Source organism: Aptenodytes patagonicus, chromosome 6, assembly GCF_965638725.1.
Source record: "Aptenodytes patagonicus chromosome 6, bAptPat1.pri.cur, whole genome shotgun sequence".
NCBI classification, from domain to species: Eukaryota; Metazoa; Chordata; class Aves; order Sphenisciformes; family Spheniscidae; genus Aptenodytes; species Aptenodytes patagonicus.
The window spans coordinates 76,362,443-76,376,606 of record NC_134954.1 but is presented as its reverse complement, the minus strand read 5'-3'; the positions used below and the strand labels follow the sequence as shown (position 1 = coordinate 76,376,606).

The window sequence follows — 14,164 nt, the reverse complement described above, 5'->3', positions numbered from 1 at the left end:
ATTAATTCTTTACAGAGTATATTCTTTACTCTTCACCGAGCAAACTTGGATATAATGGATTCTTTAATCAATTACTGTTAGCCTATTCAGCTCCACTGAAATGAAGAAATATGAAGACTATTTAACAGATACTGTGAACACTGGCCCCAGAATTCTCATGCTACCTGAACATCAAGTTTTACAGGCTTCACCTTTTATTCTTCAGACTTTCTGGAAACTCGGTTCCTTATAATGAGATGACATCATTCTGTGGTGCTAGCAGAAGTAAATAGTGCTAAGCATGCAGAAATACTTTACTCTTGCATACATAAGATTATAAAAAACCCCAAACATATCTCTACCCAACACATCTGGCTAATTGAACTTTCTTTACAGGTACAGGACTTGCAACTGATAAAGGTTGCTCTGACTATGGGTCATAAGTAGAAAGCTACTTCATGAACAATTAAACTGGTTAAGAATTTAACTTGATTCTAATTATTTTTTTTAATCCTTTGCAATTTTTTTCCTCACTTGTATTTCCTAAGTATCTGGATTTTTTTGTTTGAAACGAACTAAGTATCACTAGTACCATTTTACATTCTTCAAGCAATAGCTCTCAGATAAACACTTTCCAGCTTTGGACTTCCAAGTTAGAAAAAGAGGTCAACATTCATCTCAGTTGAGTGGCTATGACAGCTCAAGGACTCGGTCACACTTCAAAGGCAGAACTGGCCGGTCGAGGTCATGGCCAGGTCTCTGACAGTAACTGTGTATGGGATAGCAAGGCTACTGGAACAATACTAAAATTTAAGAAAATTGCATATTTCTGATTTTTGTTAAGATGTCTTAAGCAGTATGCTATTTTTTAAAAATTATGTAAACACAACTATGATCTTCAGTTTCTAGACTGGACAGTTAACAAATTCTCGATGCTACATACATCTTTTGCAGGTATTATATGACATGAAACAGTTTAAGCATATTATCTTAGCAAGTATTCCATAAGATGAAATGTATTTCCGATTTAAACAGCTCCACTTGAGAGAAAAGTAGTGATTTCCATTGCCTATCTTAACTGCCTGAATATACTGCTGTTGTCATCAAAAACGGCAACAGCTGAAAAAATTAAGTATTATTTATTAAATATTTCTAAAATAGTGAAAATCTTAAAAATCTAAATATATAATTCTGTTGAAAATGTATATACTTCACACATATTTCTTTAGTATTTTAGCTTACTGCTTGGCTAAGCTTTCATCATTGGAATACATCTGTTCTGTCAGGCACCCAGTAGCAAATGGTTTATTCACAGGGATTCGTGCTTGCTGCTTAGGCAGAGCTGCCCGCCAAAACTTAAGTGCCTGTTAAGACTGAATGTATTGTTTCACTTGTCCTTTATCTTCCATTTTAAATATCTACATCAAGAAAACGTTTACAATTATATGCAGTATGAAGGCTTAAAGCTTTGTGTAACTGTAAATTCTTGGTATAGTGGGATTTTTCTTATAAAATGGCATATATTAGTCTCCATAAACTTGTAATACACATTACAAGCAACTGGCAACCATCAAAATCAGTATAATGAGATTTCCTATTTTTGCTTTTCTTGTTGATACGGGTTAGCAGAAGTTTTCACAACTATTTTAACTAAACGAGGTGATTTTCAGTCTTCAACTTTTCTAATCGCCATCTTCTTGATTTCACTAATGTGCCTAATTCCTGTACCCACTCTGCTAGATACTCTACAAAGTACCATAGTCATCTTATGTCCCACATACAAAAATTAAACAGCTCTGCCACCAAGAGCAAGTCGTCCTACAACTTGCTAGATGTTTTCAGCTAGCACAGGCAAGCACTAATGCTCTGAGCATGAATTTAGAAAGCTGTATCTGGAATGCTACACCCAAATGTGGTCACTCATACTGAAGGATGCTATTTCAGCTTGAAACCCAACGCTGAGAATTGATTGAGACTCCCAAGCCTCCACAGCAGGCAGCCATGCAGAACAGCTGGGCAAGGGAAACACCAGCCCTATGGACAGCAGAACGTTGCTGCCACCCTACAGTCCTATGCTGTCTGACACCACGCACAGTTGGCACTGTGACAGTAGGAACAGCACACCGCACATCGCCAACGTCTTCCTACTGGTACCACAAAATAGTAATTCAAATTGGAGGTCTCTGGCATGTTTGACTATCTTCGGAAAGAATTAACAGTCCTTCAAGTATTTTTTTAGCTAAATTATGCACCACAGTAACAACCATGACACTCACTGCCCTTTCAGTACTTCAGGCTTTTTCAGAGGGTGACAGGTTAACACGTACCACCTGATCTGTCACAATTGTCCACTAGAGACTTCAGGTCATCTTGCATGAGCACTCATACGAGCAGTTACCATAATTCAACTGACACACAGTCACTTACTGCATCTCAAGCTGTAGTGTGCTGTAGGTGTACATTCACAGTACATACATAACAATCCTGTTTTGTAGCCCAGTCTACTATTGGGTAAGATAATAAGTATTTATATATGCAGCTGGTCAATATTAAATCATCACTCTTCAATTTATCACCAGAGCAACTCATCAGTAAGCTACAATTTTTTTTTCATATTTAAACATCAGCAAATAGCATAAAACCCCCAAAATTCCTCAATTCTAGTGGCATTCAAAAGCTTTGACAGAATTTCAGAAAGGCTTACAGTCTGGGTAAACAGAAAACAAAAATATGAATACTGGAGCTATAACAAGAAACTTTGCAAGTTTCACTCATTTTCGATGTAGACATACAAAAAATAAGCTTGCTGCTTAGGCAGAGCTGCCAGCCAAAACTTAAGTTTCTGTGGACTCAAGACAAATGATAGCACACCCTGCTGAAAGACATAGCATTCAGCATCAGAGACTTGGAATGATGTCTTCTGTATCTTAAGATAAGTGCTTTTAATCACCCACTCACTAAGCTAAACATCTTAGCCATATTAAAGGATGGATTGACTGGAAATATAGTGACTCTTTAGGTCCTAAAAGTTAGAGTAGGGGACCCTATAATGCTTCCTGAAGTCATTTGGTAAAACTAAACCTAGAAAATACGCAACGCATATTGCATACACATCAAAGGTTGTATGTCCACCTTAACCACTAACGAAACTACCTATAAGCATAATTCTTACTGTATTTACATTCCCAGGACTTCCTGAAGATCTGAAGTAAGCAAGTAAGAAACTGTACAAACCAGAAGGAAACACATCAGTGGAAACTTCTGTCTAACATGTAGATACAGTCAAAAAAGCAAATCTGAACCAGGCTGTGAAGAAAACATGAAAAAATCCTGAAAATTTACTGATGTTATAGACCAATGGTTCCGTTCTTGTTTTTCCTTTTTTTTTTTCTACTAGGGAATTAGCAGAAATGAAAGATAAGAAAATAAGTTCATTTCCTAAGACAATTCTAAAGTAAGGGCATTTCAAGTTCAGTCAAATAGTAAAGACAGAGGAAGAGTCACTCAATGAGATTGTTTTAAAAACAGGAGAACAAACCTAACACAGTCCATTCTCAAGTTCTGAAATTAAGGTCACAAGATAACATTACAGTCTAAAACATAATAAAATAAAACTCAAATCTTTATACGTAATTATTTGTAATATAGAGAATAGAAACTCTACAGCTAGATTAAAATAGATTTATAATACAGCAAGTAAGAACTGTAATGCCTGAAACAATCACAGCATGGACCAATTTCTAACAAAAGGAGATTCCTTTATTCTGCAACAGAGATGGGTACTTCCTTCAAAAGTTTAGCATCAGCAACTGTCAGGTAACCTGATGACTGGTTATGTTATCTAACGTGGCAAGTAGTTCCTAGCCAGCTACTAATGACGGAATTAATCATAATTTCTTCTAAATTGTTAGGATAAATGGACTATTAATATCTGTGCCCAAAATATTCTTCCAACAGCTCTATGATGATCAAAAATTTTAAAATTTAAATAATAATTAATAATTTTAAAATTTATTTAAAATTATTCATTACTTAGTTAAATTCTGTCAAATACATTTTAGCCCTGTTTTTATTGTACACTGAAGCTCTGCAAAGAAAATTAAGTCTACCTTTTCTTACTTAGAATCATAGAATAGTTTGGGTTGGAAGGGACCTCTAAAGGTCATGTAGTCCAACCCCCCTGCCGTGGGCAGGGACATCTTCAACTAGATCAGGTTGCTCAGAGCCTCGTCCAACCTGACCTTGAATGTTTCCAGGGATGGGGCATCCACCATGTCTCTGGGCAACCTGTGCCAGTGCTTCACCACCCTTAGCGTAAATAATTTCTTCCTTATATCTAGTCTACATCTACTTGCTTTTAAATTTAATGTAGCCCTTTAATTGATTTGTTTTCAAATTTCAGTAAGTGTAATATTAGTGTAAATAAATAAATAAATAGTTTAAATTACTGTGATTCCTTCCCCCTTCCCGCCCCAAAAGCACACACTGATTCTAAAGGTAATTTTTATGCAGCTTATAATTTGCCATGAAAGTTTGGTGACGTTATATATTGCAATATATGCAAGCAATTTCAAATATACCTTCTGGAAATGCTGAAATATTTGATACATCATACGAACAAAATGAAACTAGTTTCTGTAAGGATAATTACACCCAAATCAGCTCACTGTGAACAGTCTTGTCAGGATAAACTTGCTGCTGCATGCCGTGGAATGCCCCGAGCGTGGGGGCAGCACACAGTTTGGAAGTGTCTCGCATGTTACTGCTCCTCAAGTAGAACAAAAGTTACACAGCTTAACATGACGGCGTGCTGGCTTTCAAGCAAAACTACTTGCTCTGTTTACACTCTTTATAAGCATTCTCCCATTTTATAAGAAAAAAAATGTGTGACCATGAAATGCAATACATGGTCATCTCACGGAAAGTTTACAGCGTTCAATCACAGAGTGCAATATTTTACTGAATCACTTTGGAATATTTTCTACTACTACAGAAAGTGCACATTGTATTTCAGTTGGCATTGGGAAAAGAAGATTATCTGCTATGTAAAGGAGAGAAAATAAACCATCCTAGTAGCTATGAAATACATTTAATTTTACAAAACTCAGAAGACTTCAGGTAGGCACATTATTACTCAAACTGACCATTCAATACTTGAAGTGTTAAAATTTTTTTGATTATTTACTGTACTGCCAAAAGGGCTTGCATTCTGATGAAGTTTAGTGTGCCATTTATGTACTTTTCTTTTGTTAAAGTGCTTGCGACAAGATGCTATTATTAGTGCAGTATTTTACAATTAAATTAGTAAGTATGAGCCTTTTGGTTCCCAATACCACTCAGTTTTCACAAGTTACACACAATAGATAACTCACGAAAAGAATTAGTCGACTGTGAGAGTCATACAGCCAACTCCCACCTGAAAGGTTAGGCAATGTGTTTTATAAAGCGAGTCTGACTACTGACCCCTGATACATATTGATATTTACCTGCATCAGTACATACTCCAACACACCTGGCAGCCCAGAACTGAATCCAACTGAATCAGTAACACTACAGATGGAAAGGTAGCTGCAATGCTGTATCTGTTTGCATGGAAGGCTGAACAGCCCAGTGGCTTCTTCATAGAAACCTGTGCTTGTTATAGCATGAAACGAAAGTAAGAAGATACAACTGAAACCTCACATTCTTTTTCCCAGTCTTTCTCCCATCTTGTAGTGTATAACATGGGTAAAAATATTTACTACTTACATGTAACACTAATCATGTATCATTTCAGGCTCTTAAGAGGTTTGAAAGTGTACAGGATGCCATGAAAGATCTTAGAAGTGCTGAGCACAATACTCATTTATAAAAACAGTTATGAGAAGAAATAATTTTAACAGGCAAGTAACCTACAGGTACATAAAAATAATGCCGTATTGCAGTCCAGGGCTGCAGCTGATGTAGTGCTTCCTTCTCCACCCATTCCAATACAATTGCTTAGGATCTGCAGATCTGCTCTTGTTCTCACTTTTCACAGTCCTCTTAAGAGAGCAAAACAGCCAACTACTCCTGTGTGTTGTTTGCACTTACAATATAGTTATAATACAGGTGGGCAACAGACTAACAAACCTAAACTACAAGTACCTTCTGTTTGTTTTGCTTTGTTCATGTGTACAAAGCAATACACACATTTCTTAAGGACTAGTAATAACAGAACGAACCGTGCTTCTGAAATTAGAGCCCTTTTCAGGCGCACTCCAGTAGGTGACATTCTGATCACCGGTGCCTACCTCCAGATGGATTTATCCAGGTGTACATCTGCACAGCCTGCACTCCATACTGTGCTAGTGTTTGGGCTCACGGCCATGAAGACCAGCTGAGAAGCTACATGTACTAGCTACAGAGAAGTTTAAGCTGGTTTAAGGTACTGATGTCACATTTCCCCATTCCCTCACCAGCTGTTATCACGACTTCCCTTGGGCTGGCACTTGTGCAACTGCATGATGAGCTGGCTCAGAGGGATGACTTGACTGACAACCAGAAGAGCTTCAAGCCCAAGCTGCAACCACCGAGACAGGTGTGTGCTGCTGCAAAAGTACCTGTGACTTCATGTCAGCATCTGTTTTGCAAAGCAGCACCACCTCCAGGCCAATGCCAGCTTGCAGGAATCCAGTTTAGAAGTGGGTAAATCAGAGGCATTGCTATGACCACTGAGGTCAACAAAACCTTCAGTTAGACCTCTAAAATGAAATGCTCCCAAACGTTTTAACCACATTAAAGGAGATTAAAGCACTATCTTTGAAAGAAAGCAGTGTTGATTTCCTCAGGGACAGAAAACTTGAACAGAGGATAAAAATAAAAAGGTGTACGCATCTTATAGTTTAGTTTTGCTTGCTTTTTTAGTTTTTGTCATTGTTTTGGTTTTGGGTTTTTTTTTTATATAAGACTCTATTGGACAATTCTTATATCTGGCTAGGAGAAACATCATCTTGCTCTCTAAATGCTTAACTTCTCTGTGTTTCTGGGAGCAGGCTGTTAGCTGTCCATGACCAATCTCTCAACACAGCATTCAGTTTCCAAGCCTTTTCTCCATGCCCTCTTCATGTTTATTTCATTTCTTGTCAGCCTTAGCAAAACATTTACATCGCGTAGTTTGGGGAAACACATGTACCTTCTTATGGCTATAAATTTTGCTGCTATATTTGTGTCTGCTGTGATACTGCTCTAAGAGATTGTTTTACCTTGATTCTTTCAACAACTCTTCTAACTACACTGGAAGCAGCTGGTTGTGAAGAAATGAAAACATCTAATTCAGATACAGATTTTTTTTTCCCAGCTTCTCACACATCTCTTAAAAAGAATATCCACATTAAAGAATAAGTTAAAAAATTAACCAAGGGCACACGCATGTCAGAACATATTGTCCAAACCAAATTTTAATCCCGTGTCCCTCAGTAAAAAAAGTAATGTAGCATAGCATTCTCGTCTATACAGGACCAGACTCAGCTGGGATAAGAAAATTTAGAAAAACAAGAACAGTGGTCAGAATACAGAGATGTCTGTAAGAACTAAGAATATAATTAGGCTTTAATTTTAAATGTGTAAAATATTTTATTAATAACTATGGAACATTTATGACCCAGAAAACAAGAGCTTGAAGAGTTTATCTAGATTCGCAAATGTATTTGTACCAGAGTATACTACAAACCAACTTACGTACTAGTATTTTCTCCCCCTAAACTTTCATCATTTAGCCATAAGGAAGCAACCAAAAGAAGAAATGACTCCACGATGCTATAAATTATGTTTTCCATCATGGTAAATGATAGTATTTGATAGAAGTATAGGATCTAACTTATTCTCTAGATACTGGTAATTGTATGTTATTTCAAAAACTACACAATGTTATTTGTGGGATAAGCTAACTCTGGTGTTCTTTGTGAAATTCTCTGGACCTGGGATATAGAAAAACCTTTTCCTTTGTATTACTCAGGCAAATTCACTGAAAATGAACATTCAAGACTGAATGAAAGTTGGCTGGAGGCATAAAATAACTGAGGTTTTTTACTTATTCTTCCATAGGAATTTAACTTTTTTAGCTTTCAAAACAAAATCTGAGCAACAGCTGGAGAAATATGTGGATCTAGAGGGAAGATAGGCAAGCATGAAGGGTATAAAATAGTCATCTTGTCCAAGGAATATTTCTGAATATTTCAAAGTTTCTTAAATGAAAGTTCTCATGCTAGTAACAATACTGTCAAATGACAACTCAGGTCAAGTAGTTTGATGTATAAAAAATGGCTGTGTTAGCTGGTACACTGGATTTTTAAAATTTATTTTTAAATAATGGCCTGCTGTTTCTTAAGTTTTTGTAGGAAGAACTTTCCATTTAACTTGCAGAAACATACATTATGGCCACAGGAGGAAACATTTCAGAATGATACCCAAGTTTATTGCTGAAAGAATATAGAAACAAACAGTATTTAAGGCAAAAAATTATGCTGTAACCCGAAATGCAGATATAAATGTTTTATAAGAGAACACATAGTTATCAAGACTTTCAGAATCAAAAGCTACCAATCATTTAATATGCTTGAGATGGATGAGTACCCAAACAGATTTAGAGTTAAAAAGTTTGCTAAGGAATAATAATAATAATAATAATAATAATAATAATAATAATAATAATAATAATAAATCAGAATAGTAGTTAAAGCTGACATATTAACAAAATGCTTTGCTATAGTTATTGTCATTGTATGTAAAATATATTAGGTATGTTTCACACTATTTAAATATGCTAACAATACACTGATAGCAAGATGTTCCCTGAAAACAAATGTAATAACAGAAAGTATTTCAGAAAAGCTGGATGAAACTAGATAGTTAATTCAGGAAAAAAAAAAATTGGATCACTGCATTTAACTAGCACTGTTACTCTGATACAAATATGTATGTCTACTGTATTTCTCTTTGGCTGATTCTTAAAAACAAACTTCGACATATTTAAAGAGAAATTAAAGCTTTACATACACTCTGTTGAAAATGTCATCAAGGATTAGAGAGCCCTCTTTAAACCATCCCGTAACTCTTCACAGCAGATCTGCATTTTTTTTTTATATTTCAGATATTAATGGAAGGTGAACAGCTATCAGTGAAAATATATATATGTAGGACATAAGCACCACTAAAAAGCCCTCTAATTTGTGGGACATATGAAAGTAAAGTCATCAGGACTTGTACCTTGTGCTGGCGATACTTGGTGATTCTGCTCCAAGCCTACATCTTTCTAGCTGATTAGCCACAATTTGCCTTTCCACTTCCAGTTCTCTGGTAAGTCTTTGAAATTGGAGCTCCTGAAATTTCAAAATAAAAAGAAAAGCATTCTTGATGTTAAAAAATGGGTGTGGATTAATTCTGAAACAATCACTGTTTCATCACAATCATGTTTCTTGTTTTGACTCTTCCTTAGTGGAATAAACTATTAGAAGATTAAAGTGGGAATTTAATGGTTCTTTAAATCAGTGATTTATGCAAATATTGATTTATCACCTGTTACAAAAGGAAAGACGTGTTTAAGCATTTGTGGATTTTATTCCTCCTGCAATTAAAATTTTTGTATGTCCTTATGTTGCTACAATCTAACAAAATCAGTGCCTATAAAGTCAGTCTTCAATTTCATCTATAACAGATGTATACTGGAAAATATTGTATCCTAACCTTTCCAATTGCAAAACTTGAAATCCTAAGCTACACTATGTCCTGACTTCAGTATTCAAAAACTTAAAATTTATTATTTCAAACTGGCTGAGGGTAGAGATGTGCTATTTCACCTTTCCTGATTTCAACTTTTGTTACATTTCTTGGTCAAAGGTACCAAACCTCAGCCTTTGTAAAAGGCTTTTGGAACATAATGCTCAGAGGAAGACATGGGAAATACAAGTGCTGCACAGAATGTTTGTGTGTTATTAAAATCTGGAAACATTTTCTATAAACATGATACTCTGAAATCTATACTAGGTCACCAAGGGATATTAGTGATGTTTTCGTCCACAGTTAGCTTTTGTTAATGATAGAAAAGGATTCTATTAGAGCAATTGTATTATTTTTCAAACTGATATCCTACATCCCCCGAAGTTTAAGTAAACTGTTCAATACTATTTAAAAATAGATGAACACCAATATTTAATAATCTGATGAAGCAAGTCTTATATGCAAGTCAAATACAGCACAGGAGCATTCCTTTAATTTTAAAGTGCAAATTACTAATAAGAGGGTTTTTTCCTGAATATAAATCATGTAATTGTATTACATAGTAGTTGCATGCCTTGTCATATTACAAAAGTCACCTTCACTCACAGATTATAATTAATGCAAACTATTCTTTCACACCTTACATTACATGGAATGAGGCTTAAATACTTCACTTTCATTAATGGTCCCTGAAAGACCTCTCTACTTCTTGCAGTTTGCACACCTTTTCCGTAAGGTAAAGCATGGTTCAGCAATGTACCCTATGGTCTTCAGCAGTCTGTAAGTACCTCTCTACCTCTCACAGCTCCAGTCCTGGAGGGCTTCACGGCAGGGCAAAAGAGAGGTCAGAGTAACAGTGTACTAAAAAGCTACTCTAAACCCAAGATTTACCTGGCAGAAGTAAGGATAAAGTTTTTTCTACCAACAACGCAGTGAGATTACCTCCAAGAACCTCCAAACAGAAGGCTAATTAGCACTGACTTCATTAGGAAGCCAGCTGAAGGCTAAATCAAACAGCAGCTGCCTACTGCCGAAGCTACTCTATATATTAGATGACAAAAAAAAAAAGCTACTTCTGAAAGTCTGATTCAAACTCCATAGAACAAACTGTCCTGTTAAAGATATGCCACACAAGCTACTGCCCCTCCCAGATGATAAAAGGAATTGTAGACACTTTCAAGCATTTCTCAGAGCTCATTAACCAAACGGAACAAACATACCCTAATATTCCAAATATTGGCCAGCAAAACTGTTTGCCTCCAGGACGTGGAACTCACCCACTACTGCCATAGGACACAAGCATTCACAGAACAAGACTGCATTTTTCTACTATTGTTCTACCAAGAGCAGTTCAACAGAACAGAATACTCTCTAGTTCTGTTAAAAATAAATATGCAAACCACGGGAGCAGCGGGAGGGAGATGCGGTCCTCAATTTCCTTCTGGCCACCCCCTCCATTACGTTGGCATCTACTGTCAAGCTTCAGCATTAGAAAAGCTTAGCACAGTCAATACTTAGACATGAAAGAACATTTTAGGACATATGTCCTAAACTTGGATTTTATTAAAACCTGCTTCTAGACAGAATTCTAAAGAGAAATCCTTTTAATCCTGAGACCTGATATGAAAAGCCTCATGAACATGATAACTGGCAGACCACAGCAAATCTTATGGGCTTGTATATGGACTAGAAAGTATGGATAGTATCAGAAGGTTTGTATGACATGTAACTGCATCCAGTAGCAGAGACCCAATTGTCACAGTCTGATACCAGGTCTTAGCATGATTCAACTTCATGTTATACCAAAGAGGTACACATGCACCCAGTCAGTTCGTTTGGACAGTTTCTGTTTTGGAGAGAAAATATTAAAAAGTGTATTAAGTAAAAAAAGTCAAAGACATTTATAAATGAGAATTCATTTTCCAATTCTAGGTTTGAATATAGATAACAGACCCATCTAAAAGCTGATTCACCAGCCAGCCATTAACATGCTAGTGGAGAATGCCATGATTTCCAAAAAACATTCAGATGCTGAAGCTCTGTAAGTTTTGAAGCAAATGTCAGCAAGACAAGCTTTTTCCCAAGTAAAACGTGATGTATTATGTAGCATGTAACAAACATAAATCTTTAAAATAAACAGTATTGCACTGCTTGTTTGCAGAAATAATATATTTACCCTATGTTTAAAGCTGTTTCCTGTTCCTTACTTTTAAATCAATATTTAAATAGCAATGTCATTGATAGAAACCTGAACACTTGTGTTCATCTGAACACAAGACTCGTTGCCTATTATTATTTACTGATCTTTTAATTAGATGAATAAAATAAAACATATGCTAGTATGCTAGCCATTATTTGCTTCCATTCAACCAGTCTCTATTAATTTGCCTTTTCATTACAGGCAGAGGCGTTAATGAAAATAACATTATTCTAGAAAACACTCTTAATACATGCTATGAATACACATTCATCGGAGCTCTCTCCTCCCTTTGCTATCTTCTCCTGCACTCTAACACAGTCCTTTACACCAGCTCGTGTATTTCTGCAGGAAGGCATTTTATAAGGCAAATGTTATCAATAAACAACTTTTGCCATTTTGCGTTTCAGAAGGAAAAAATTACAGTAAATTACCAAATCCTACAAAAAGGTTGACATTGTCTAGAAAGCCTTTTTACATAAAGTGAATCAATTAAAAAGGAGCATGTAACAAAGGAAACAGGACAAAGCTCCAGTTCCAACAGTTACAATGGCAGAAATCAGATACACAAGAGGGAAAATAAAATCTGGGCTTGTCAACCAAGCTTGCATCTACACGATCACAGCTTTTTAAACTAATTTGTCACACACTTCTGTCCTAAAGGTGTTTAAGAGATGAACCAGATAATTGAGATCATCAGAAAAATCAATTATGATTTACATTTTACAAGCGTAAAACAATTACAGGTTTAAAAGACAAAAAAGCCCCACTGAAACTAAAAGAATGACCAATGCAAGAGAAGTCTTCTCTAAAACACTACAAAAGTGTAACAGCTACAGAAAATACTATTTTTTTTCAGGACAGAAAAGCGATCAAGATAAAATACAGAAAGTGGAAGATACGCTATCTTTCTCATTTCACAGTGCAATGCAACTAATTTGCCATTTTTAAATCATTCTAATGCTTAGGAATACCCAATGTATTTTTGCAAGTGCAAGCAAAGCAGCAAAAAAAATTCAGCTCTATTTTCTAGTCTGAGTAATGTTCTTATGTGTGCAGCCTGTGGTTCCAATGAAGTAGCAAATTTTAGATACTTTCTGAAATAATGAGTGCTGACTTTTGTATGTCTCTTCTTAAATTTGGTATCTGCAGCTGTAGTTGATATGTCTTAAATACCTGCATAAATACATAAGAGGGATAATTTTAGAGGTACCATCTTCTTTACAGCTTGGAATACCTCATGTTTTAAGCCTTTTTTTCTTTTAGCTTAAATCATCATATTATAATAGAAAACTAAGTCCTAATCAATTCTAAATAAGTGCATTGATCACCTTCATAGTTTATGCTTCTTATAATGACATTTTATACCACTCTGAATGGACACCTACCACCACCATGTTTATCTATCAGACAGTATACTATTTATTGCAGGAACCTATTTGAATTTGTGTCTCTAGCCAGCTTCTCTGAAAGCAGTGGAAGAGCATGCTCTTTGAACAGGATGCTCCCATACAATGCTGGCTGCTAGCAACACAGAGAAGCTGCTGCCCTAGGCAAAAATCACAATTAACTGATTTTTATAGTACTGGCTTGTGACAAAATGACATGACAGGAGTCAAATAAAACAATTAAAAAGCTTGTTTTCATTTGCAGAAAAACATCTATGTGGCAAGAACATACTAAAATTATAGATGTAGATTACAGAATACACTGCCATACTGCATCAAAAGGACCAACTAAATCTTCTGAAACATACACACTACAATGCCTTGGCCAGAGCTACTTTTTTTCAAAATTATCCAATATACATCAAGGGGGAAAAAAAGCCCTATAATTCTTTTCACCTGTTTAGCAGTAACTACTTAATCACCTTATAAAACTACAGGTTTTGTATTCATAACCTAAATTCCACTGCAGAACCACAGACCATATTTCTTAACACAAAGCTACAAAAAATGCTGGCTTTAAATACAATTACATTTAAGGAACAGGAAGCATATACATGGTTCAAGAAAGAGAAGAAAGCAACTTGCATTGGAAAGGCAATCATACAGACTGCAGGCAGACAAGCTTCCATGAGTGAAAACCAAAACCCATCAAATTTTGGAGCTGTGTAAGTTGCTTTTGGGGGCTAAAGTTTCTGGAGGAAGGACAAACCCTGCATGGGTGTCAACGTTGTAGTGTATACCCCTGGTGACCAACAACAGCTCTTACTTGGCAAGCTCTGCATGCCAAGTGGTAATTCATCTGCAA

The 14,164-nt window shown here is 35.9% G+C and overlaps 1 protein-coding gene across 1 annotated transcript in view; it reads right to left on the bottom strand.

Moving 5' to 3' along the window:
- The window catches only part of PKP4 (plakophilin 4), a 107,865-nt gene that overhangs the window by 51,304 nt on the left and 42,397 nt on the right, over positions 1–14,164 (bottom strand). Inside the window, exon 3 of the mRNA XM_076343244.1 lies at positions 9,205–9,317. Coding sequence (XP_076199359.1) covers positions 9,205–9,317 — 113 coding nt within the window. The remainder of the gene's footprint in view (positions 1–9,204; positions 9,318–14,164) is intronic.